At 37.0% G+C, this 27,108-nt stretch overlaps 1 protein-coding gene across 2 annotated transcripts; it reads right to left on the reverse strand.

Annotated features, from left to right (window-relative positions):
* Positions 1-1,817: 1,817 nt before the first annotated feature.
* LOC109237050 (F-box/LRR-repeat protein 15) lies at positions 1,818-15,182 on the reverse strand. Of its 2 annotated transcripts, XM_019403294.1 has the most exons (17): positions 14,299-15,181; positions 12,978-13,158; positions 12,742-12,874; positions 11,566-11,665; positions 11,290-11,487; positions 10,945-11,215; positions 10,764-10,862; positions 10,585-10,673; positions 10,271-10,370; positions 10,007-10,177; positions 7,916-8,068; positions 7,583-7,743; positions 7,301-7,499; positions 3,871-4,334; positions 3,660-3,723; positions 2,233-2,319; positions 1,818-2,151 (listed from the first exon to the last, which is right to left on the reverse strand). In XM_019403294.1, exons 1-17 carry the CDS (start codon positions 14,709-14,711, stop codon positions 2,071-2,073), a joined length of 2,964 nt encoding a protein of 987 aa, XP_019258839.1. In that variant the 5' UTR covers positions 14,712-15,181; the 3' UTR covers positions 1,818-2,070. The 2 variants fall into 2 exon arrangements, 1 of the variants encoding a protein (XP_019258839.1); XR_002069594.1 differs by lacking the exon at positions 1,818-2,151 and having other exon boundaries at positions 2,302-2,319; positions 3,827-4,334; positions 14,299-15,182.
* Positions 15,183-27,108: the final 11,926 nt, after the last annotated feature.

Raw genomic sequence — 27,108 nt, forward strand, 5'->3', positions numbered from 1 at the left:
GCAAATATGACAGTTGGGCTAATTCATTAAAGAGCGGCCTAGTGCACTAAGCTCTCGGGAGCATTTGCATCTATACCCAATTTTTGGGTCAACTTTTAACTTATACCCGTTTTGCAAAAAAATTGTAAGCGTACCCACTTTTGGGGTAACTTCAAACATACGGGCCTGAAGTAGCAAAAATTTATGTCTGAAGTTTGAACTTCAAAATGTTTGGCCTGAAGTGTAGCCTTATCAAAGCAAAACTTAAGATATTTTTGCCTGAAGTTTGGCCTGACTTGCAAAGGCAATCACGCAAACTTCAGGTCATGGTGCAATGGCAAACTTCAGTTCAATAAAACTACAGCATGTTTTGGCTGAAGTTTTTTTTTTGTAATTGCTGAACTTCAGCATTCTAGGAGCTGAAGTTTGTTTTGTAATTGCTGAACTTCAGCATTCTATGGCTGAAGTTTGTTTTGTATTTAGTGAACTTCAGCATTCGTAGAGCTGAAGTTCTAAGTCTGCACACGGAAATGTGGAAGATAGTCTTTCTCCATAATAGATCATGATTAGCGGCGATTGATGCAGTTCATTTCAAAGATTAAAGAATCAACAATATTTTCGACATGAAAACAAGTTACTACAGATAAATTAGAACCAAAACCAAATACCTGAGCCTTGATCTAACCCAAGGTTGTTCATAAGCCCATTTGTATCTTCTCAATATCTCAGCTTCAAAATACTTCTCACCAATGTGCCTGTAAAGCTATCTAAGAGGTTAAAGTATTGTGAATAAGACCAAACTGAACATAATGGGACAAGCAGATATATATATATGAATCATCAGGCTAGAACGCATAACAATATCTCAAGCTTCAACAATTAGAAAATGAAGGAGGAGAAGGAGGAGGAGAAAGAGACCTGAAGTTGTTTAAAAAGTGGGTATAGGTTAAATGGGGGCGACCAAATAGGGCGCCCCGTGCAATTTTTACAAGCTCTCGCTATGCGCAGGGTCCGAGGAAGGGTCGGACCACAAGGATCTATTATGCGCAACCTTACGCTGCATTTTGCAAGAAGATGTTTTCACGGGAGAAATTCATAGCCAGATTTACAAGTGGTCATTTCAAAATAGCCACAGTTTCAAAAGTAATTAAAATTTAGCCACTTTTCATGTAAAGATAAATCTGAACAAAACATTGTATACTTCAGCATAATATACTGGAGAGTTCCAGTATATTATAGTGGAGTTCCAGCATAAGTATACTGGAACTCCAGCACAATATACTGGAGTTCCGGTATATACACCGGTCCAGCATAATATGCTGGAAGTTCATACACAGGTGCTCCAATTTCATATATATTATGCTGGAACTTTCCGTGTTGCAACAAATAATAGCTATTTTTCAATGACTTTGCAAATACTGGCTATTTTTGAATAACCAGTCCGAAAACCGGCTACCCCGTGCTGTCTTTACTATTTTCACAGCTCGAACCCGTAACTTCCTGGTTACATAGCAGGAACTTTACCAGTTACGTCAAGACGCCCCTTCAGGTTGGGCTGGGCTAATTTACTAAGAACTGAAATGTAAAGTAAATGTTACCTAAATCGATGGTAGACAGGTTAATTTATTAAGAAACTGAAATGAAAAGTAAATGTAACCTAAATCGATGGTAGACGGGGAGACAAGTACGAACCTCTTCTGAAAAAAAAAGTTAGCTTTCATTCAAAATCAGTTGAAACACACTTTCTGCAAGAACCACTACATTTTAAATTTTTGCGACCTAAAGAGCGCCTTGCGTACGACTACTATTAGTTAATTCATATTTCATCCACACCATCATAACAAGTTTTACATTTATTTATAACCCTTCTCTTTCCTTGTGCTGGCACTGAAGTTGCATCTATTGCGTTAACCAAAACATACAATGCGAAAGCCAGTGCCAAAAATATATGGGATTCTTGTGTTTACAGCTCGTTGTGCATTCAGCAACCACATAATATAAATAGTTAACTATACATAAAATATAAACCTCTGTAGTTATACATGTTGCTGAATTACCAGTCAACACAAACATATCCAATATATCACTGCCTCATGATGGGACTAAGCTGCTAAAGATGCGTTTTAAGCTGGGACATGCAGCACGTAACCTCCCCATGCTCGGTGGGCAAATCTGTTAAAAGTGGCAAAAGGACCATGAGCATATAATAAACCAATATGGGGCATATTCCTAGCATCCAAAAATATCCCTTACCTTGGGACAAAAGCGAACGTCCAGTGTCTCAAGCATGGTACATCGTGAAATTGCAGCTTCAACAGCTTCCTCGTCAATGTTGCAGGACTATACAGCAACAAAACAAGAGTCAGGAACAGCTCGACAGCACAATGGTATCACAAAGTATTTCAGGAAACCAGGAACTGTTTAGACACTATAGAAAGAATAGCAGTTGATTTCACGAGCACTACACTAAAAAGTGATATGTAAAGGTAAAAGGAAAGGGAAGCCTGAAATGTGTCACTTATAGAGGTGGCAAAATGGTTAAGAAAACAGTTATCCACTCATATTATCCATCAAAAAATAAGTTGGATAATGAACCATTTAAAAACGGGTCTAATATAGATAAAGAACCATATTATCCACTTAGAAAATGGTTAACCAAATGGATAACCAATTGATAACTAATGTGTTTAACTTTTACATTTGTAAAGCCTCAAATTGGGGTTCCTCAAGTTCGGAAGAGTAGGAATTCTTCCATAAGTGATACTAATATTTAAGAAGCCATGGATATTTCCATATTATCCGCCGGATAAACCCGTCTTTTATCCGTCTCAAATACGGGTGGGGCCGGATATTTTATCCGTTTTTCAAATTACCCATTTTGACCCGCTCATATCCGACCCGCCCGTTTGCCACCCCTAAGAACAACTAAGACTAAAATCTTTTATATCTCCTGCCGAGGAATGGTGCAAGACACCCCCAACTATTATGACAAGTCCCTGAACCAAGTTATAGCATAAATTTTACCCAAAGCACATCACGCTCCAGGAAAGAGGGCAAGATGCTTCAAAAATACGCATGCCACCTCCTAAGAGTACCTCAAATTTTAATTCCAAAATTTAAAATTTTCGATAATCCATTCCCCATGAATGCCCAGGAGGACCATGAAGAGTACTACGATTACTTGTATTTTAGTAGGCCAGTGAGTTATTTTTGAGCACTCATTAGAGAATATGCAGCTTGATAACGGATCTTTGGAGGAGGAGGAAAAGAAAGTGGTTCCTAGAATATTGTACGCCCCCATTGTGTCAATGTTGATCGCTAACCTCGATGGCAAATTTATGTGAGGTTAATCGCACGAGTATTTTAATGCACAGAGTTTAACATAGCAAGTCAAAACAAGATCAAAGCACGAAACAAGTTTGCATTTTCTTCATATTTGAAGAAACACTTGAGTTCTTTACCACAAAAAGAAGCATGCCGGCATTTAGCAAATATTAAAACTAATTTCATAGATTGCTATCAGATCCAATAATATGATCTCATCTACAAAACTTTACTTAGAAGCAAAAGCACAAGATAGGAAATGATAAAGACTAACTAGAAAGAATTTTTGCAGCAAGGCTGCTGCTACAACTAAAACAACCAGCAAAGGATACGCCAAATTGAAGATGTAAGAATACCTGAAGAAAGAGGCTACTCAATCTTGGACATTCCAGTTGCAACGATTCCAGTGAACAACAGTTGCTGAACAAGAGAACATAATTCATTAGAAGTTACAACTTCGATTATGAAAACAAAATTGTTGATATCAAACTAACCTACGAAGTCCTATTGCTAAAGAACATACCTCAAATTGAGAAAGCACAGGTTGTAACAAGCTAAAGAACATACCTCAAATTGAGAAAGCACAGGTTGTAACAAGCTATATCAACCTCCTTCAAATTCGCAGACAGGGAAAGGTTTAATGATGACAAAAGGAAACCTTGTGCCATCGGAATAACCACCTTTTTTATATTTGGGCAACCTACACAATTTAGGTTCTCTAGCAAACGCTTTGGTTGTTCATTTGGAAAATGTTGTTCTACCAAGGAAGATCCATGAGGTGCTATACCAACACTGGGTATACGCGACAGTTGGTCACCAGTAAATCCCCAGTTCAAATCATGCATATTAACACATCCATTCAAGCTGACATGAGTCAAATGTGTGCAGCAAGCAAGCAATTCCTCAATGGCTGATTGGCACAGCGTCCCGTATGACAAATCCAACTCACAAAGGGCTGGGAGAGCATTTTCTTTGTAAAGAGGTTCCAAAGATGTATCAGTGAGATACTTGCATGCTTGCAATTTTAGGACCTAGAGAACAGAGCAAATAGATAAGCTTAGAAAGGGGGGAAATGCAGTAAGCAAAAGACCATGAACGTACCATACAGATGCAAACAAATATAATCCCAAAAGCAGTAAGAACTAAGAAGGCAGTGTACAGCGCAGGCAGAAAGAGATAAACGCACAATTGTGGTGGTTAAAATATGTCACAAAAAATTTCAGATTGATAACGCACCTAAAAAAATTGAAATTCAAACCTCTCTATAACAACGCCATTTGTTCCGAGATTTTTTGGCTTTTATAGCGAATGGTTGTTATACACCTATGAGAACATTTGATGTTTAAATAATTTTTGGCTGTCATAGATAAAACTTATCCAAAACTCAATTATTTTTCTTTTTTTAATGTTATATATAAAACTAAGAAAATTATTCAAATTTAAAATATCAGTAGACATGCATATTTCACTAGGTATATATTGAAGAAAGCTAATCATTATTAATAAATTCATTAACTAAACGTACAAAAATTGAAACTCTAAGGCACACATTTTAAAGCTACTAGGAAAATAAATTCTTTCTAAGATTGATGGAAGAACTTTGTAATTGTAGCTGTTTCGTAGATTTCATTCTCCTGCTACCGATATAATGCTTGAATTGACGGAGATTCGTGTCCAAATTTTTAGGAAAAAGATATCCAACGAAAAATATATCATGTGGAGATATTCAAATCTTGTGTCTTAAGCAAGATAGAATGTTTGTTCAATGGAAAAGATTGTGTGCATATTTCTAGAACTGTTATTAGTAATCTTAAAGATACTATATACTCCCTCCGTTTCAATTTATGTGAACCCATTTGACTGGGCACGGAGTTTAAGAAAAGAGAGAAGACTTTTGAACTTGTGGTGTAAAATGAAGCACATATATTTTGTGTGGCTATTCATTGCATAAAGGTAAATTGTTTCCAAATAGTGAAAGAGGTCATTCTTTTTGTCACGGACTAAAAAGGAAATAGGTTCACATAAATTGAAACGGAGGGAGTAGTTGTTATAGAGGGATAATTTTACAAAGAGTGTTCTGCTATAAATATGGTTGTTATAGGTAAAAAGTTGTTATAGAGAAGTAAAATATAACTTAAAAATCGGCTCCAAGGAAAACTTGGCTTTTATAGTAAATGGTTGTTATATAGGGATGTTGTTATAGAGAGATCTGACTGTACAAGGAACTCAAGTCCTTGCAGTGAAACAAGTTGGGGCATCAGACAATGACAAACCTTGTATCCTAATTGAATGCATTAGAGAATCAGGCGGGTAAGTAAGAACCATTCAGATCTGACTACACAAAAATAAAAGAGGAATGATACAATGCATAAACAGACCTCGACGCTAAACTTCCAGGTTACAGGCCGGCCATCTTCAACAGTCCAAAAAGGAGGAAGACTACTGAAAGAAAGTTAAAGTGGGAATTCTAGCCTATAATCTTGTAACCTTCAATAAACGAGTTAATAAATAACCCAAAGAATGGGTATTAATTCTTCAAGCATATAACTATTTGACGACAAGACAGACAGCATTATCATTCCTTGAATGGTGTCCTACCATAGTCCATTCCCTTCTTTACATGTTCACTCACTCACTTTCTCACACACACTCCCTCTCTCTCCTGGTTAATACGGCTAAGATAATCGTAAATTTTAGAAGCCCTACAATATTCTATCTTAAATTTTCTGAAGTTTTTGGCTATTACTCTTTCCCTTGCCTTCCAAGCAGTCTTCTCTCAGTTGCAAAACAGAAATTGCTAGTTTTCTGCTTGCTCTTTACGGTTTCAGCTGTTCCAGCTCCAAATTGCAGGTAAAAGCTAAAAGCTAAGCTTGCCTTCTAGTTATTTTCTAGCTTTCTAGAAGGCAATATGCCTTGGATAAGCTAGGTCTTTCTCGGGAGTTGTTTATTCAGACAGCTTTAAGAACATTTACTTTACAAAATGAGAGTTTAAACAGATACCATAGGTCTGGTTACAGTTATGATTCTTCATTTTCTTTTTCAGTTTTTGAGTTCTTCATTTGCTCTCTAAAGACTCATTTTTGCCTTCCCTGAACTGCTTTTCTTCCTTTTTTGCAGTTTCCTCCTATCCATGGTTGTCAACTTTTTATCTACTGGCGTTACTTTATCTCTTCTATCACTTGTACTTGTGCTTGAACTAATGCATTGGCTTATTTTACTTCCTATTCTTTGTACAAAGCTAAATTTTCACTTCAAAAACATAAGGTGTTTTTTCAGTTAATAATTGGATTCGGTTGTTACTACTGTGGGAATAATTTGGTAATTGGTAAATAAACTTTTTTATAAGAGTATCTTGTCCTCCCAGACCCCATTTATGGGAATACACTGGGTTTGTTGTTGTTGTTATCTTGTCCTGAAAAATTAAGCTTTTGCTTCTGCTTCTAGAAAAAAAAACTTCTGGTACTAAAAATTAATTTTTTTCCTAGAAGATTGTCACCACCTTTAACTCCCAAGAAGTACTCGTTTAAAATAAAAAGAATGCTTGTAGTTTCTAAAAAACATGGCCAAAGAGACAATTAAGTTCTTAGTCATAATGGAATCAGTTTCGCTGAAGTGACCTATTTGATCATTCAGAACTGATTTGCATATTGTTACTTGCATCCATGCGTTCAGCTTTTACCACAATTGGAAAAAAGGGAGAAGACAGATATAGAAAAAGGAAACGGGGAGACTAAGTAAAGTAGGATTGGCTTATGACCCAGTGTTCATCGCATCGTGACATGAGTAAATTTTGTAGTAGGTATTTGACCTTCCCAAACTTAACCCAACGAATCCATTTGACACCCATAAAGAAAAGGGATAGGAAAGCGGCCCTTAAATCTACAAGATGAAGAAATAGGCATACTTTTTTCAACAAAAATCGAGCATGTCATATCAAGTTCATCTAAACTACGCACTGTGATGGAGAAAGTGATAATACTTAGATGGAAGAAGTTACCTTTAATCGCAAGCATGATTCATAAACGGGCTGCAAGTTAACCAAAAATGTGTAGGATAGATCAAGGTAGGTCAAGTTTGGGAGGGAATGCAAAGAGAGCAGTCCATCACAGCCAACAGATGGACACGACATTAGTACTAATGACTCGATAAGGGGGCATGATGAGGTCGTGGCAGATAAACAGTCATCCTTGAGTTGGCTGCATATATGGAAAGACATTAATCAGATGTGAAAAAAACTGAACAAATATACATGTGTGATAGGTGAAACAAAGTAAGCAACCTGCAGAATGAAGCATCAAAAGAGGTCAAGAGAGGGCAATTAATGGATGCTTCAGATAGCACACCACAGCCCTTCAGCTCAAGTGAAGCCATTTGTGGAGCTTCAATATTGAGCACACTCATTTTGGGGCATATACCGAGATTAAGTGACCGAAGACCAACCTGCAATACGAAAATGCATTCATCAACTTCTTGGGAGGAAATAGAAATAAAAAAGCATAGTAAAAATCATAAAACTATAAGGTAAACATACAACTCCATCTTAAACCCAAAGAGGATGCAAAACAAAAGAACAAATGATATTGAGGCTAAAAAGAAGCCTATGGTCACTTACTGGGGAAAAAGATGCTATTTCTAGATGATCACAACCATCTAAAGAGACTTGCTCAAGATAAGAGCACCTGAGTTGAAGAGAAATTAAAGCACGGCAACCAGCAAGTGAGAGAGAAACCAAAGAAGTGCTGCAGAAAGCCACAGCTGTCAAGCTCTGAACAAAGGGAGAACCACAATTAGATTTAGACTGATAATAATGCATACAAGTTTTTCAAAAAGAAAAAGGAAAAGGTGAAGTTGAATAGGCAAAAATATATCATTATTTTCTTCCAATATCAAAATAAAAAAAATATATTTTCTTTTCCAAATAGGTGGTAGCCAAAAGAAAGAAAAAAGAGCACAGAGAAGTTGAATGCTGCATTATGTTAGGAGTTTAGAAACGTATCGAGGGACCGAGGGGGAAAGAAAAGATCTCAAAGCATTTCATTAGACGTAATTAAAAAATGTATGAATGCTTTCATGTGGCCATCCAGGATAGCTTAATAAACTCTCCTCTAGAAATTGGTTTTCTTGAGCCTCAATTATAGCTTTAATTGATTCATAACTTTAACACCACCAACCAACTTCTATCAGGGTGGGGTTGGGGTTTTTTTTTGTGTGTGTGTGTGGTGTGGGGTCCACATTTACTTGACTCACTATACTTTTCTCTGAGCACTTTATTTTATCCTTTCCTTTAGATGGAATGTTCATGTTTACTAGAACCCATACTAAAACCGTGGAATCACTCCTTTCCTCCCTCTCGCTCCCCTTTTTACTGGAGGGGGTTAAGCTGAAATACACTCCCCCCCCCCCTTTTTTTCCGTGAGTTGGGGGTTTTAAGTGTTAATTCTTTTTTTGATAGACCCACTATGGTCCGGTCCTTCTACAAACCCCCTGCATAGCGGAAGCTTAGTGCACGAGGCTGCCCCACTTCAGTTTGCAAACAAGACAAATTGTATAAAGCACAACCAGATGACACAACATTCAGTACACTTAGATTTTTTATTGTTTCTGACATGATTCAAATGGATAAACATTCAAGAGACACGAGTATCATCTTTATGATTACTCATTAAAAATACTGCAAATCAATTGTTGGAATTTTCAGTACTGAATTTATATACTTAGAAAATATGCATGTTATTAATTCTTACGTTTCTTAAGAAAAGAATAAAATGGTACTATACGATTACAGGACCATAACTACATTGACGAAGGTGAGGACGAGTAAGCTCTCATTTAACAATATGTGTGATACAAGATCAAGAAATCCAAGAAATTCTAATCTTGAATGGATTCTTGTACTTCTTGAGTTTCTTGGATTCTTGGCCTTTTTTTTTCTTTCTCAAAAAAAAAGATCAAGAAAGGCCAAGAATCCAAGAAATTCAGGAAGTACAAGAATCCATTCAAGATTAGGATTTCTTTTCCTTAAACATTTGGATTTCTTATTTCTTGTTTCCCAGTAATTTGATTCTTGTTTTAGTAAGATAAGATATATAGTTCTAGTCAAGTAGAATTGTTAGTTAGTATTTCGTTCCTACTAGAATTGTTTTACCTATTTTAGTTAGGATAGGTTTTTCTTAACCTTAATGTTATTCTAGTTTAATTAGGATTACTTTTCCTTAACCTCATCAATTTTACTCATTGTAAGGCCAATTTAAAGGGCGCAATATGCTGAAAATAAACATTGGTGATTAGTTTTTCAAATCTCTTGCTTCAAAAACGTGATTTATCTTTTATTTCTCTCTTTTCTTTATTTAACGCTTCTTGCAATCTTGCAGGATTGAGGAACGAGTGGTTAAGGCTCTTTCATCTTACATTCTTCTCACGTGAGTTTGAAGAATGCTTTCGCTAGTTTTGTTAAACAATTTGGCAAAGTGCTTTTGTTTTATTCTCTTCTTTGTGCTTGAGAGGTGCAACACCTTGAGAGTACATCAATATGTGCATAAAAATCAGCGGCCAAGATTTTGTTAAACCGCCTTTCATTGTCAAGCAAAACTAAGTAGAGATACATATATGTTGGTAATAGATGTAGAAAATCATGTTCAGTAACACCTCCTTTAGTTAACAACCAAGCATGCACAAGTTTAAAACGAAGAACTAAATTACTAACCTCGCAATTATCAAGAATTAAGGATTTAAGCACAGGACAGCCACCACCATCGCCGAAAACTTCACAGATAGAATTGGTGAGCGATTCGCACTCAGTAAGGTCTACTTCTAGCAAATTCGGGCACTGCAATATAATTGTTGTCAAGCTTTCTTGCTTCTGCAAAACTAATTTCTGTGGAATGATAAAGGAGAGAACCATTATCCCATGAATAATGTTAGTCAATAAATTAAAATGATAAGATAAAATATCTAGGAAGAGACTTACTTTGAGTGCACTTGAAGTTATATTGATTCGTTGGAGCAGTGGGCAATTAGAAACAGTAATTGATGATAACATGCCACTATGCAAGTTGAGGTCAATAAACCTGTCTCAATTTAAACAGAAAGTTAGTGCCCAAAAGAGTGACAGAAGTTAAGGCTTGGAGAAAAAAATTCCTGACATGGACATGGAAAAGCAAAGATATTATCATACTTGTCTCAATTTAAACAGAAAGTTAGTGCCCAAAAGCGTGACAGAAGTTAAGGCTTGGAGAAAAAAAATTCCTACTGGACATGGAAAAAACAAAGATATTATCATACTTGCGACAATGTACGAGTCTGATGTTCTGAAGGCGAGGAAGATCCAAGGACACTGATGTTAATAAACTGCAATTATCAAGCTCTAGAACCTGAAAAGCAGTGAAATTCACATATGAGGTTTAAGGACTCCTGAACACAGCATGGTTACCAGTATGAAAAGTGTGAGGAAAGACTCAAACCTCTAACATATAGCTATGGGCTATGGCAGCCATGGAAGCTGATGTTATGCCCTCACAACTGTGAAGCTTGAGAACAGTCAACATAACCAGCCTCACAGACTTCAACAAGGAACAAGTGTCAGCATAAACCAACTACGTCAATTTCAGGTACTACATAAATTTAATGAACATCAGAACCGACCTCAAGAGAAATGTTAGGGCAGTATGAAGCATCCAGAACTCGAAGACTTGCACAAGTTTGAGCTATTTCTCGCAGTGTTTCATCACTAACACATGAACAATTTGACATATCCAAAGACTCTAAAAGAGGGCATGCTGTTGCTGCTGAACGAATAGCGGCATCTGAAAGCTTGTGACATGAAGCTATATCAAGGTCATGTAGAAGTGGGCAATTAAGCACGGCATGTGGCATGCTACTGCGCTTGAGTGACAACGTTTCAAGCTGCGGACACCTGTAAGAATAACAGTTAAGCACAACTCGGCGCCAACTACATTGATAGTATAGCATGGTCTATTAACATTTTACCTGACGGAAACTCGAAGCACACGACACTTCACGAGCTGCAGAAGACGCAATCTGTCATGATAAATAGGTATCTCCTGAATACCATTTCCAAGAGTAGCGTCATTAACAGTCAAGCTCTTCAACATATGGCAGTCTGTTAAGGCCTGGAAAAATGTTTCTCCCAGCTGACCTCTACCCAAAGTCAGAGCTTCAAGATTTCTGGAAACAATGAGATGTATCAGATTAGTCACTTACGGTGATCCATGAAGTAGTGCCAACAACATAAAAACCAATTACCTTAATGAGGAAACCGCTTTCATTGCTAGTGGGTGAATATTAAGAGTTCCATATAAGTTAACAGCTGTTGCATTTGGGTATCGTCGACACATGTCCTCAACTGTCATCAAAACAGTCATCAAATCTTTTTGATAAGTGAAAGAAACAACCACAAACTATATCTTGTGTAAGCATACAGATAGCAAGAAGCTGTTATTGGTTGAAACACAATTTGATGTAAAGGTATCTTAGCAGTGTGCAAAGTTGCCAACTTCAAGTTTTCAACTGAGAACAACTTCCTAACAGAATAAGTGGGCGTTTGGACATAGAATTGTAAAATTCCAAAAAAAAAAATGAAAAAAATTTTCAAGTGAAAATGGTATTTGAAATTTAGAGTTGTGTTTGGACATGAATATCATTTTGGGTTGTTTTTTAAGTTTTGTGAGTGATCTGAGTGAAAATTTTGAAAAACGGCTTTTTGGAGTTCTTCAAATTTTCAAAAAATTCCAAAATGCATTTTCTAGTAAAAATTGAAATTTTATGAACAAACGCTAAAAAAGAGGTGAAAAAAAAATTTCTTATGTCCAAACGGGCTCTAAATTACATAAACAAAATAAGAGGGTAATCACTCAACTAGACATGTTCTCTCACTTCTCACATCACATTACAGAATATCATTCATAACCCACCTGGAAGGAAACCCTTATTCTATTAATTAATTGCTAATATTTGGCAATCTCTTATTCTAGCGCTGAGCTCTATTAACGAAGACTAAAATCTGAAGTAATGACAGTTCCAACATCTGCTGATCTTCAATAATAGATAGATATTCAGATGCATGGTCAGGTTTATAAGTAATGTAAGACACAAACATCTCTCCCAATCTCTTGCATTTTTTCTTGCCAAGAATCAAACCAAATAATCAATTGCTCAAGATCATCTAAGAGACAAGGGAGTTTTCAGGCCTAGGTTAAAGTATGATTTGCTTTTCTCTGTATCACCATACAACAACTTTATCTTCAGAGTTTCAGTCCTCAACCCCAAGTATGATGAAGACGGTTAAAAGTTCTATAATTGCTTGAGCCAGAATAATCAAATTATATTTGTGCATACAGTTTCATGATAACATGAATCAAACCGTTGGGGGAAAAAAAGAACAGCATGTCACCATTTATTACCAGGGTAAAAGATACTCACATTGATCTGAGGAAATCTGCTTGTTCTCAAAATTGAGATACCGCCAAAAATCTTCATGAGAGCTAGCTGCTCTCCACTGCCTACAAACACTTGCAGCTCGACAGAGATCAATATGGTCCAAGAAAGAGAATACCTAGCAGCACATGGGACGTATATTCCTTAATCAGAAACTTAGTGGTAATAAACAATTGTTTAAGCAACTCAGACGGAACAGATGCCAGGCAACTAGTAAATACCATATGCAACAAGTCATCAGTAAGATCCATCCGCACATCTAAATCCTCCATTTTTGAGATGCCAATATCTTTCCCCTTATCATCTGTAGCATCAAGAAAGTTGGACAAACTCACATCTCCACCACCCTCGTTCATAGGACAAAGGTAACTCGTCTCCTGCAACAAGTGGTTGTCCCAATCCCTGCAAGAATACCAATAAACCAGTCTTTATACAAGCAAAGCTATGAATTTGTTTCAAAGTTCAAACCAGTCATCCAAATTGTATTTTGGCTCAGCCACTTCCATTGAAAATATCCCCAAACACAAAGAAACGGGGAGATCACTAATGGCAGAATTTAGATCTCTGTATCTCTTTATTTCAAAATGAGCACATAAGCTAATCATAAAAACAGGGTACCAACTTCAGGATGTAACAATCTTTTAGCCTTCATCAATGAGGTCCGCGTCAGATATACTTGCTAAACGAAAATTCAAAAGAACCTCAAATTTAGAAATACTTATTTCAGATTAAGTTTATACTCGAGGTTTTGACCAAGGACTCGTGTAACATAACTCACTATTATATAAGAAGCTTGTTAGACTTCCCTTTAAGTTAGCACAAAAAACTGTGACGACCACAAATGATCGCTCCCACAAACCCCACTAACAAAGAAAAATATAAAATAGTAAAATGACCTTTTTTAAACCTAAAGGCATGTTAGCTCACTTGGCATCATCAAGGAATGCAGCAGAAATAAGAGCTTTGAGTGGAAAAGCACTTCTTCGAGTATCTTTTTTTTTTTTTTGATGAAGTGATAACACGTCTTCGAATATTTGGAAAATACTGAATAATAGTGTGGCAAAAAAGCATGTTATCACAAGCTCATTTTTTTAGCTTTACGCAAGGCCTCACTTCATATGACAATTTGTCTATTATCAAATTAAAGAGCTAAATTTTACTTTGCATTTTGAAATTCCATAATATAAGTAGCTTTAGAAATAATTCTACATATTAAGTAAAGTGCTTTTAAAAAATTTCTACAGTGTTATATTCTTTCTCCTAGAACATCTATGCTAAAATGTACCTTCTCCATAACTCAGTGAACTCGAAAGTAGAAACAGGCTTGACTTTAATTACAACTGTATATAACAACCCAAAAGCGTGCATTTGAGGGACTCTTGAGTATCATCAATTATCGAGCTGGCCCTATAACAACAACTACGCCTAGTTGTTATTCAGTCTCTATTTTGGCCGATTTCACTCCAATATTCCATAATTTGACTAATTCAAACAAAAATAATAACAACTGACAACAAACGAAGGCGCAGAAGCAGGTCTTACAGCGAAAAGGAGTTAACTTTGGGCCTTTTACTACAGGAATCACGATCAGGATCCTCTTTCTGCACTGTTGAGGACGAAGAAGCCTCTTCACTCAACCCTAAATTTAAATTAACATTCAACATTCTCTCACCACTGTAATTCCCATTCCTCGCCTCCACGTCACTGAGTAACCAGTTGATATCAAAATCAATCTCCTCATTCCTCCGGACACCAACATTATCCGCGCGTGACCTCGACGCGCCGGCGCCGCCAACATCAACGCCGTCAAAAATCGCCCTCCAGTCAAATGCCGGGTTTTCATCCGGCGATTCCTCGCCGTTATTTCCCAAAATCGGGTCCCTCATATTCTTCTTGTAACCCCTGCTATTATCTTCTTCTTCTTCACCGAAGCAAAAACAACACCAAATCCTCATACACACACTCACAACACACCAAAAAACGGGAAAAAACAAATACAACTCCAAATTTATCAATTTGTGAAATTCACAAACCCTAGCTCACGATCCAACAATTTCCCCCTAAAAAAAACCTATTACACCAAGACCACTCCTTTTACACAAGAAATTACACAGATTACACAGTTGAGAAAATCCAACGGATTTTTAGTTTTTTATTCAAGAATGAAGTAGCATAATACAAAAGATACACAATATGTAGGTACAGGTAGTGAAAGAAAGAAAACAGCAGTGCGAGAAGTGTAGAGAGAGAGAAAGAAAGAGATCTGATCGGATCTTTGAAGGATGGAAGGCTGGTAAATGGTGACGCTTTTTTGGGATTGAGCTTTGAAAAGATCGGCGGAAACGGAGATTTGTGGCAAACAAAAAAATATAAAGATTTGTAACTTTACTTTTTCTCTCTTATTATTATGCACTTTATCTCTCAGAAATCAAATACTCCCTATACAAATATTATAAGGTGAATTTATATAATCCTGTCCTTTTTCTTTTCTCACTGTGATATTTATGGTGAATTTTGCTTTAACTACTTAACCGAAATGGAGAAAAACCTTCTTAAATTTAATATATATATATATATATATATATATATATATATAAAAAAGAGTTTATAGTGCAACATGTTTCTTCACTTAGGAGTAAAATGACAATTTTGTTTATTTATCAAGGAGTACGATAATTCATGTGTTTTGGATAAAGCGAAAATGAATACCTTGCTAATTTACTAACTTTATGTAGTATATTAAAAATTATAGATTGCGGAGCATTTATGCTCGCACTAGGTAATGTATTTCCTTTACTATTACACCATTTGGTTAATTTTTCAATAGAAGTTCCTAAAATGGTTGCCCTACCATTTGTGACAACAAATTGGAGGAACTATAAAAATAGTTGGCTTATCAACAAGTTTTTTCTTTGCGCCTTTCTTAGCGTGCTTTTCAGGCGCTTAGCTTCTGCTAGTGGCGGGGCGGCAAGGCCATGTTGTTCAGTTGGAAGCCTAAGCCAAGAAGGTACGAACGAAGTGACAGGCCCTTTAGAAGATAGGGGACGGCTTTCTTGTGGTAGTAATTGCGAACATCTCTCCTCTTCTCTTTACGGATCTATATGCTTCGATTGGAACTGGAAGTTCCAGAACAGGTGGCTGATATGCCACAATAATAAAACTTCATTTTTTTTTTTATTCGGATCGGATTTATGTTGGCAGTATATTTTGGCCTGTAGTTAGCTCCGCTTAAGGTAGTGAAGTGAGCCATTAGCTCAGATTCCGCATCTAAATCATTAGCTCAGCTAAGGAATCAAGCACCCAATCCGATAAGAGCATCAAATACGAATCACGTCCGAGACGGGAGAAATAGCATAGTAGTAAAGAAAGCGCATAAACATATTCCTTCGCAAATGGCGCCATAGCCAACGCTCTATCGAAAAACCATTCTTTCTTTCAGGCCGAGAAAATGTATCTAGAAGAGCTTGAGGATTTTAAGTTACCTTTAGGGCTAGTTAGGTAAAACCTTATATACGCAATTATCAGATCGATCTTTGAAGGACACGATGGGATATAGAAGTTAGGTGCGACGGTCAGCTCAGTCAGAGCGGAAGTGGTCAGGCAAGGTTATCGTCAGATAATGTAGTGCAAGCGACGGGTAGCGCTTGCCATATCCTTTGCTAAAGCATCTGTTATAATTCTGCTCCCGAAGGTGTGAGTGATCAACGGATTATCCATCTGCTCCATCAAGTGCATGTATTTATCAATAATGGGTTCATAAGTAAGGTTACCATGAATGAGTATTTTAATTACCTCTGTTGAATCTATATTTATTTTCAGCGGCATGAGGTTTTGATGCTTTGCAATTTGCAATCCATGTAGTAGGCTATCAGTTCTGCCATGTTGTTAGTGGCATGTGTGATGCTACCCATAAATCCAATTACTCAGTCCCCTTGGTAATTTCTAATGACTCCACCTGTACCAGCCTTCTCTGGTTTCTTTTAAAGCCCTATCAATGTTGAGTGTGATAACACCCATCTCTCGAGGATTCCATTTCACGTAAATGCCAGTATTATGTTGTTGAATGTCATTTTTCCCTAGGATGTGATAAGCTTCTACTGCTTTGGCAATTGTATTGCTGACAAAAGTTAGTTAGCTCGTATTTACTATTAAATAGATTATTATTCCTGGTTAGTTATAAGTGCCAAAAAAAAAGTATATTTCCCATGCAATTAGATCATTAAAAGCTTGGTTCCTAATTTTTTTCCATGTTAATTCCCATGCATCATTAGTAAACACAAGATCCTGTAAACATGTCTCATTTGTAAAATAAGTTACAATATCTTATCAGAAAATTTGTGCATTGGTGCATTCAAGAGAATGAATGGTATGGATTTCGAAGGATTACCTCAGTAAAAATATGACGGGTTAACCTATTCTATTCAAATAGTGACATGTGGGTAACCTACCATGATAGAGTAGCCGTATAGATATTTTAATCTTGTTAGGGACCTTTATTTTTCCAATTCAGGTAAATAACTTGTTAAAGAAAAAATCATTAGACCCATGAGTTATGATATCTTGAGAGTGTGAGGCGATAGCATGAGTTAGTGGAGAAAAGTCCATTGCTGGTGAGACCCAATATGAATTCGTCTTTACTGTTTGTGTAGAGTGGGGTGAGTGTTATTTATCAAACTAATGATATCTCGGGGGAGGTGGAAAGATAGAGAATTAAGGTTTCATACCTATTCCGACAAAATATTATTAACCATAATATTCTCATCAAGAAATATAAAATTGGTTGAATTATATATAGAATCTCACCTACTAAAATTGAATTTTCTGTCATATCAATTACGTTTAGACTCATATATGGCAATGCTATTTATTGAAAAGGGCTTGATTTTTCCGAACCAATATGATTTATCTTATGAACTTTTTAATGTTTTATTCACTCAATTAACACAAATATGGCAATGACTATAACTAACAATGAAATTTTTGACATATTTGTAGCGACCCGACTAGTTGTTTTGCTTTCTAGAATCACTTTCCCCTAAATAAGACTTCCCCTACTTACTTTTACTAATTTATGACTTGCTGGGATGGTTGTTTCGGGATTTGGAAGAGTTTGGGTTTAAATCGGAACACTTGGTTCCTTAAGATTGGCTTAAAAGGCCAAGTTTGACTTCGGCTAACATTTTGAGTAAACAACCTCGGAATAGGGATTTGACGGTTCCAATAGGTTTGTATGATGATTTTGGACTTGGGCGTTTGCCCGGATTGGATTTTGGATGACCCCGGGAGCGTTTCGGCGCCTAATAGTGAAAGTTGGTTCTTAAATGTTTTAGAAGTTCGTTAAATTTGCTTTAGAGCGGGTTTTGGTGACATCGAGGTCCAAACGGAATTCCGAGATCGAAAATAGTTCCATAATGTCATTAAGACTTGCACGCAAAATTCGGTGTCATTCCGATTAGTATAAGTACGTTTCGGCGCATTGGAAGTAAATTGAAGAACTTGAAGTTCATAAGTTTGATTCAGTTGGTGTTAGGGTGTGATTCTTATTTTTACTGTTGTTTCGGGCGTTTCGAGGGTTCGAGCGAGTCCATCTTATGATTCCAAACTTGTCGGTAGGTACGAGCGGGGCCCCGGGGGTCCCAAGCGTCAATCGGACGAGGCTCGAACTAAGTTGAAAATTTGAGACGGAGCTGAAGCTCTAGTTGCTATCATAACCGCACCTGCGGTTGGCCAGCTGCAGGTGCGAGCTCGCAGGTGCGGTTAGAGCATCGCAGATGCGGCCCAAGGAGAGGAGCCCAGGTTCCGCAGATGCGGCTCCTCTTTCGCAGAAGCGGAACCGCAGGAGCGGTCACCTGTCTGCAGGTGCGTCCCTAGTTGGCCAAGCCCATTTCCGCAGAAGCGGGACCTCAGAGGTGGTCAACGCACCGCAAGTGCGGAAATCGCTGAAGGTAGTGGCCTTCATTTAATACGGGAGTTAGTCATTTTTGGCTCATTTCACTCCATTATTGGGCGATTTTAGAGCTTCTTGAGAGGAGTTTTTCACCAAGCTTTTAGTGGTAAGTAATTCCTACTATATGTGAGTTAAATACTTAGATTTTAGGTAGATTAACATGTAAAGATTTGTGAAAATTATGGGATTAGAGGAAAACCTAGGGTTTGGCAAGAATGAGATTTTTACCATGAAATTGACCATGAAACTTAGTACTAATCGTATATTTATGTTCCTTAAGTCATGGGTAACAACTTCTTTTGAAAATTTCCAGAATCCAGGCACATGGGCCCGGTGATGAATTTTAGGAATCTTGCATTTAGGGTTGGGAAATTATTTTAATAGTTAGAATATGAACTCTTGAGCATATATTGATTAGTTTTTACCCCATTTGAATAGTTTTGGATCGTTCGGCCCGGGGATCGCACTTATTTTTTGCAGATGACCTTACCTTAATGGACAAGATCAATAATAAATCCATACATAATATTAAACACTTCCTTGACCTCTTTTGTTCTCTGTCAGGTCAATCCATTAATAGAGCCAAATAAAAAATTATTGTGTCCAAACATTGCCCAAAAAATATTTGCAACAACCTTTCTAATGTCCTTAATATCAACATATGTCACACCTTTTGGTAAATAACTCGGCTTTCCCATCACAAATTCTAAACCTAGAGCATCTGATTTTCAATTTGTTATTGATAACATGTTAACAAGACTGGCTACATGGAAATCAAATTGCCTTACCATTGCAGGCAGGTGTACTTTAGCTACTTCGTGCCTGAATTCACTCCCTAATCACATTATGCAATATTCCCTATTGCCCTCAAAGACTCTTAAACATATAGATAAAATTCAGCGTAACTTCTTATGTGGCACAAATGCTACCTCCAAAAAACTCCACCTTATAAAATGGGACACTATCACCAAGTAAAAAAAAAGAGGGTGGTTTAGGGATTTGTAGAGCAAAAAATAAGAATTTGATAAACTAGCCAATCTTTCTTGGAGACTCCTATCAAATGCCCACTCCCCTTGGGTTAAGATTATCCACGAGCTCCATGGTAATAGAAAGAACAGTAAAAAATTGCTCTTTTATCTAGAATAGCATTATCCAGGGACGGGAGATTTGTAGTAAAGGTATTACTTGAATCCCCCATAAGTTTTCATCTCTCAATGCCTGGGACAATTGTTGGATCCACCAAACTCCTCAGTTACGTCAATGTATCTATGGTCATCTTGCTCAGAATGAAAATTTACTAACTATTAAAGACTTATGGATTAATAACGAGTGGGACTTGTCTAAATTATCTATAGAACTCCAAGCTCTCTTATTAAACAAAATTAAAGCCACCACTCCTAACTCCTTCAATTGTGACATTCCTATATGGTCTTTTACCACAAATGGGCTTTTTACTAGTAAATCTCGCTATAACCTTTCAGACACCCATCCTAACATAACTCAAGACTTTACTTGGATTTGGGATCTAAATGTCCAAACAAAATAAAATTCGTATTATGGAAATGCTTCCACAACAAACTCCCAACTAGAACCTAGTTAAACCACATTGGAATAAACATAGATCCTAACTGCTCTTTTTGCAAGCATGATAAGGAAAGTATTACCCACATCTTTATGCATTGCTCAGTCGTCAAAGATTTCTGGCTACACTTAGGCATTAATATAAGTGACTACGACTCGGCAAGCCATTGGTTAGTAAATATTCGTGACCTAAACTGTTCTCCAATAAAGGGCCCCATAAATTGGATTGATATGTTTCCTTCTGTGATATGGTCCATCTGGATAAATAGAAACAACAACCTCTTTAATAACACTACCAACAAAGCTTCTATGCAATATGCTTACAAGTTAGCAGTAGAATACAAATTCCTTACAGAAAAGGAAACTATGCCTCAACAAAATATCCCTATTTCTGTAAATAGGATCAAACCTGTTGCTAACCATATTAAGCTTAAAATATAGATGGCTCCTTCAAAAATGAAACATCCACATGCGGCTTTGGTGGTTTATTTAGAGATAGCAATGGTATATGGGTGCTTGGGTTCCAGGGGTCTTCACATGGTCTATCTCCCTTGCATGCTGAACTTATGGCATTAAAGACAGGCCTACAACTTGCAAGGGAACAAGGTTTTACTAACATAGATGTGGAAACAGACTCTACGGACGTCATTCTATGCCTACAAAATGGTTACACACTGGTTAACAATATTATTCATGACGGTAGATTATTGATGCACCGGGTGAGAGTTCAAACAGTGGAGCACAACTTCAGAGAGGCCAACAAACCAGCACACAAGTTGGCTAAGCATGCTCTTCGTATGAACAATGGCAGGGATCTCGGAACTATGCATTATCCACCATATTTTGTATCCGCCGTCTTAGCAGCTGATTATGAAGGTTCTACCTACTTAGTAAAGAATATTAGGAAAGATGCATGCACTAAGCTTGCATCTCTTCGAAACAAAAATGTCCTTCGTGACTTTTCTATATTATGTAATAGCAAAGTAGGTAATGCCCCGTTGGAAAACTTTGACTATGTAGACTCTGCTTTATGATTTTAATATAATAGATCCCTGCTTATAAAAAAAGGATATATAAGTAAAAAGGTTGACTCTACGGCAAAATATGACTAAAAAATTAACCATATCAATAAAATTTTGAGTGCCGAGATGGAGTGAAATTTGAAGCTTCAAGTTGTGAGGTTATGATAGATTTCAGAATGCGAGAAACCAGACAATCCTTTCCACCTACGAAAAGGTGCATACTAATTTACGTGCTACTATCATGTTTGGTATTTCAACTAGAATCTCCATCTGATTATTTCTAATAAGGTCTTTGATAGAAAATAATTTTATGTCTTCTCGTTAGTATTTTATAGTTTCTCTTCAGGGTTGTATTGTTGCCGTATCAAATATTTTGTTGTAAAGAATTATTTATTATCACGAACACCTTAGATGTAACATCAAATTTATGTTTTATTTTTCCAAGTGCTCTTTGAGGATTTCATTTGAGAAGTTGGAATTATATTAGAAGAGAGGCGGAAGTAGATATGACGCATATAATAATATGCTACGCCTCTTTTTATTTTAATTTTATGAATCCTGTAATTTCTAATCCTTTTTAATCTAGCCATAATTTTTTAAAGATATATTTGACCTACTACTCCCTTTATATTTGTTGTTACTTTTAAATCGTTATTTTGAATCTTCCTTTAATCTAAATATAATATAACCGATATATACTATATTTATATGTTCTTTTGCTCTTATAGTAAATTTATGCTATGATTTTTTATCTTTATTATATTAAAAGTTGAGTAGTATGCATTGTGACTAAGCCAAGTGACAAGCTAAAATGAAGTCACTTGGTAATTTTAGGACAACATTGATAATTTGAAATTATAAATAGAACATAATTAATGGAAGTAGTAGATGAATGAAAATTATTTGTTTTTAATTATGATAGGAAATATATTTGATGTCTGCTGACTAATCAAAATCTATATTATATTATTAAATATAGATCTTAATTTGGAAAATAAATAACATAGAGTAGTATAATTTAATTAACCTTTTTTGTATAAATCAGTTATGGTGGGAACGTCTGTTGTATAGTTCAATTATGGTAAGTACTCCTTTTATTTGGAAAATAAATAATATAAAATAGTATAATTTAATTAACCTTTTTTTGTATAATTCAATTATGGTAGGTTCCTCTCTTCTTCTTCTTCTTTTTTTTTTTTTGGATAAAGGATCAATCTAAATATACGTTTTGTATCTTACACATTCCTTTTAAGTTGAAATAATAATTATTTATTCAGTACAAGCTTTGCATCTAACCTTATTAGTGTACAGTATACATTACTGTAGATATCTATAATTAAACTTTTGTGTATAATTCAGTTATGGTAGGTATCTTTTTTTTTTAAGAAAGAATCAATTAATTTTTTGCTTTGTAATCGATTTATATGTCCCCTATAATAGCACTTCCCTATAACAACTAAAAAATATCGGAACAAATGAGGCTATTATAGAGAGGTTTGACTATATGTCCAAACAACAAAAACATGTGAAAAGTTTTGAATGCGTGAAAAAAGTTCTCATTATGAATGATAATGTAAATCTAAATGATGATATAAAATAATATCATCATTAGAAAACCCTAGAGGCGATTCTCCCAAGAGCTCTTCTTCCCCAATTCATTTGTAACCTATTTTCTTTCAATCTTCTATTACATTTTGTAAGATTTCAACCTAAAATCTAGGATTTTCATGGCGGAAATTGGGGTTTGGATAGAATTAGGAATTTTTGTAACATTGGAATTTAGACCTCAAATTGAGGTTGGATTTCAAAACAAATTACATAACCAGGCTTGGGGATGAATGTGTAATCGGGTTTTGGTCCAAATTTTGGGTTTGGACCAAGCGTGCCCGGGATTTGACTTTTTCAATAATGACCTAAATTGAACTTTTTTCATTCGTAGTTAGTTCCTAAGGCCTATTTTGAATCGTTTGGTTGATATTCGTTCGGAGGCTTGTTTGAGAGGCAAAGTTGTGGTTGAGCTTTGAGTTGATCTTTGGAGCGAGGTAAGTTTCACGACCCTAAAACCGACCCGGTCGTGATGGCGCCTATCGTGAAACTAGGCCAGTCGACACAACTCCCGAATTAACCATTATTCAATAAAAGTCATCTTTATACCATTTATTAATCAACAATCTCATGATGTAAGTCAAAATGAATAGTGCGGAATAAATATACAAGCCCGACATCGGGGTGTCACAAGTCACGAGCATCTACTAAGGTCTGAACACAACTAAGAATCTAAAATATACTAAATACAGTCTAAGGAAGACAAAAGGGAGAAAAGCAGTGCTGCGAACGTCGGGCAGCTACCTTGCTAACTCCTATGACTCTGCCACTGAGCAATCAATACCCACTACCGGGTTCAGAAATACCCGTATCTGCACACAAGGTACAGGAAGTAATGTGAGTACGCCAACTCAGTAAGTAATAAAAGTAAATGAAAGCTGAGCAGTAAGAAAATACGTAAGTCACGTCATAACGCTACAGCAAATACAGTACATTTAAAAAAACAGTACAGAAATCATTTACTTCGTAAATCAAGCTCAGTTTCAGTAAAAATTCTTTTTTAAAACAACTTTCAATAGTTTTAAATGAGTGATAAAACAATAAGTAAAAATGATAGAAACATAAACAGCCCATCGGGTAAAACATATACCATAAACCGCTCCTCGGGCATAATATCCATAGAACCAGCCCCTCGGGCTATCTCACAATCACTCGTAATCAGCCCCTCGGGCATAACATGAATCGAGAATCGCTCCTTGGGCAACATGGATCAAGAACAGCCCCTCGGGCTTCAATATGGAATAACAACAGCCCCTCGGGCTACAACACATCACACACACTGGGTACCCGCGCTCACTGGGGGTGTACAGACTCCGGGAGGGGCCCCTTACGGCCCAAGCACAATATCAAGCCATCTCATGGCATAATCAAACAGGCTCTCGACCTCATATCAATCACAAGCCACCTCGTGGCATAATAAATCTGGCCCTCGGCCTCTCATATATCACAATCGGTACCACATACTGCGGCACGCAGCCCGATCCCATAGTATCCTCACAACATAGGCCCTCGGTCTCATTCAGTCAGATCTCACTCAAGCCCCTCGGGCTGACAGTAAAACAAGTACTCGGCTCAAAATCATTTATGAAATCAAAAGGAGTGAATAAAACCGAGTTATGAAAAACAGTAAGAAAATAGCATGACTGAGTGCAAACATTAACCAAAACAATGAGGTAAAACAGTAGTAAAAGCCCCTAAGGGTCCAAACACGGCACAAGGCCCAAACACGGCATTTAGCCCCAAACACAATAATATTTTCCAAAGTATAACAATATCGAATAGGTTTCAAGTAAAATACGCGACTTAGTAGTCGTACGGGATGGACCAAGTCACAATCCCCAACGGTGCTCGACCCCACGCTCGTCATCTAGCGTGTGCGTCACCTCAAAGTAGCACAACAATGTGAAATCCGGGGTTTCATACCCTCAGAACAGTATTTACAATCATTACTTACCTCTATACGGTCCAAACTCTAGCCCGCAATGCCTTAGCCTCTCGAATCGGTCTCCGAATGCTCCAAATCTAGCCAAAAGCAGATTCACACCATCAAATATGCTAAGGGAACAAAGCTCACTCGAAAATATCCAATTTACACCAAAATCCCGAAATTGGCCAAACCCGGCCCCGGGTCCACGTCTCGGAATCTGATAAAAATTACACCAATAGAATCCTTACACTCTCACGATTTCGTACATACCAAGAACATCAAAATCTGACGTCAAATGCCTATTCAAATCCCTAAAAGAATTTTCAAACTTTTCTTCCATTTTTTCCCAATTTCCACTCTAATTTCTCAATTTAAATGATAATAATCAAGAAAAAATCATGGTACTTAACCAAATTGGAGTGAACAACACTTACCCCAATCAATCCTCTGAAAATCCCTTCAAAAATCGCCTCAATCCGAGCTCCATATCTCCAAAAATGCAAAAGTGGCCGAAACCCTCGAAATGGAGTACTTTATAATCTGTCGAGGCATTTACTCTATGCTATCACGGACAAACTAATACGATAGCGAAGCACAAAATTTTCCAGCCCTTCTTTTACCATATGCGATCGCGTCCATTCCTCCGCGATCGTGTAGACCAAAATTTTCCAACAACCTTCTCCAACTCTTCCGGACAGCCTCTAGTATAATGGTCATAACTTTTTGTACAAAATTCCAAATTACAATTGTTTAATTTTCTGAAAACTAGACATCAAGGGCTACAACTTCCGTTTTTGGATCATGTTCAAATTCCTCATAGATTGTGAGATATAAACTTCCAAAGTCGGGTCAGTGCAGCAGAAATTTTACTCTACGCGATCGCGGGAAGACTTACGCAATCGCATAGAACAGCTCCATTTTTCCAAATTTTCTCTATGCTAACGCGGCCAGATCAATGCTAACGCACTGTACACCCCTGAAGCCAAAAACCAGCAACTAGAAATGGCCTAGAAATGGTCCCAAACTCACCCGAGGCCCTCGGGACCTCAACCAAACATGCCAGCACATCCCATAACATCATTCTAACTTGTTCCAACCTTTGGAGCGCTCAAAACAACATCAAAGCATCGAATCACCCTCGGATTCAAGCCTAAGAATTCCAAAACTTTCAAATTCCGAGTTCGATCAAAAAGTCTATCAAACCTCGTCCGAATGACCTGAAATTTGCACACACGTCACAAATGACACAATGGACCTACTCCAACTTCCGGAATTCCATTCCGACCCCTATATCAAAATCTCACCTATCAACCGAAAATCGGCAAAATTCCAATTTCGCCAATTCAAGCCTAAATCTACTCCGGACCTCCAAAATACATTCCGATCATGCTCTTAAGTCCCAATTCACCTAACGCAGCTAACCAAATCATAAAAAATCCAATCCGAGGTCATATACTAACAAGTCAAAACTTGGTCAACCTTTCATATTTTAAGCTTCAGACTGATAACTGTTCTTCCAAATTTATTCCGATTACTCTGAAAACCAAAAATCGACGATTTACGTAAGTCATAATACATCACACGGGGCTAGTCATGCTCGAGAACTGGCGAGCGAAATGCAAAAGCTCAAAACGACCGGTCGGGTCATTACATCCTCCCCCACTTAAACATACGTTCGTCCTCGATCGTGCCTAGAGTTGTTCCAAAAACCATCAAATCGCTGTGTAACCCTTCCATGCACATACCCGGGGGTTATCCCACGTCACCCTATCTCATATAGGTCCGATAACACAATGTAATTGAATCCAACCTAGCCCATAAACCTTAGAACCATATTTCCACTTCTGAAATCATCTATAAGATCAGAATCTCACATCTATACTTTGAACAAGCTGTAACAATCTATACCTACAGCCTCAGATGCAATTACATGATATACCACATAGCTCAAACTCTCGTAGTGATAACTTCTAATCACAACAGTTGCTTAGAACAACCGAATATCGATAATAAACCTCTTATCAAATAAAGCCTCATTCCAACACTTTCGTATACTGGCAATGATAAATGAAACACATAGAAAGTCATAACCATTCCTCAGATCAACCATTCGTGAAGCCACTTCTCCTTTGGCAAGGACCATAGCAAATTTCTAAGCCGAACATCGATATTATCCTTCCGACATGCTGAAATCGAATCCGTTTGTATTCATTCTAGATCCCAACGATCTCATCTAATCCAACACAACTACTCTGGTGACATGACAAAAT

The sequence above is a fragment of the Nicotiana attenuata genome, unplaced genomic scaffold, assembly GCF_001879085.1.
Source record: "Nicotiana attenuata strain UT unplaced genomic scaffold, NIATTr2, whole genome shotgun sequence".
In the NCBI taxonomy this organism is placed as follows: domain Eukaryota; kingdom Viridiplantae; phylum Streptophyta; class Magnoliopsida; order Solanales; family Solanaceae; genus Nicotiana; species Nicotiana attenuata.

Coding starts and splice junctions, on each gene's coding strand:
- LOC109237050 (XM_019403294.1), bottom strand. CDS start 14,711: ATGAGGATTTGGTGTTGTTTTTGCTTCGGTGAAGAAGAAGAAGATAAT. Junction 11,666..12,741: donor GCAGATTTCCTCAGATCAAT/GTGAGTATCTTT, acceptor TTTTGATGACAG/TTGAGGACATGTGTCGACGA. Junction 10,674..10,763: donor CCCATAGCTATATGTTAGAG/GTTTGAGTCTTT, acceptor ACTGCTTTTCAG/GTTCTAGAGCTTGATAATTG.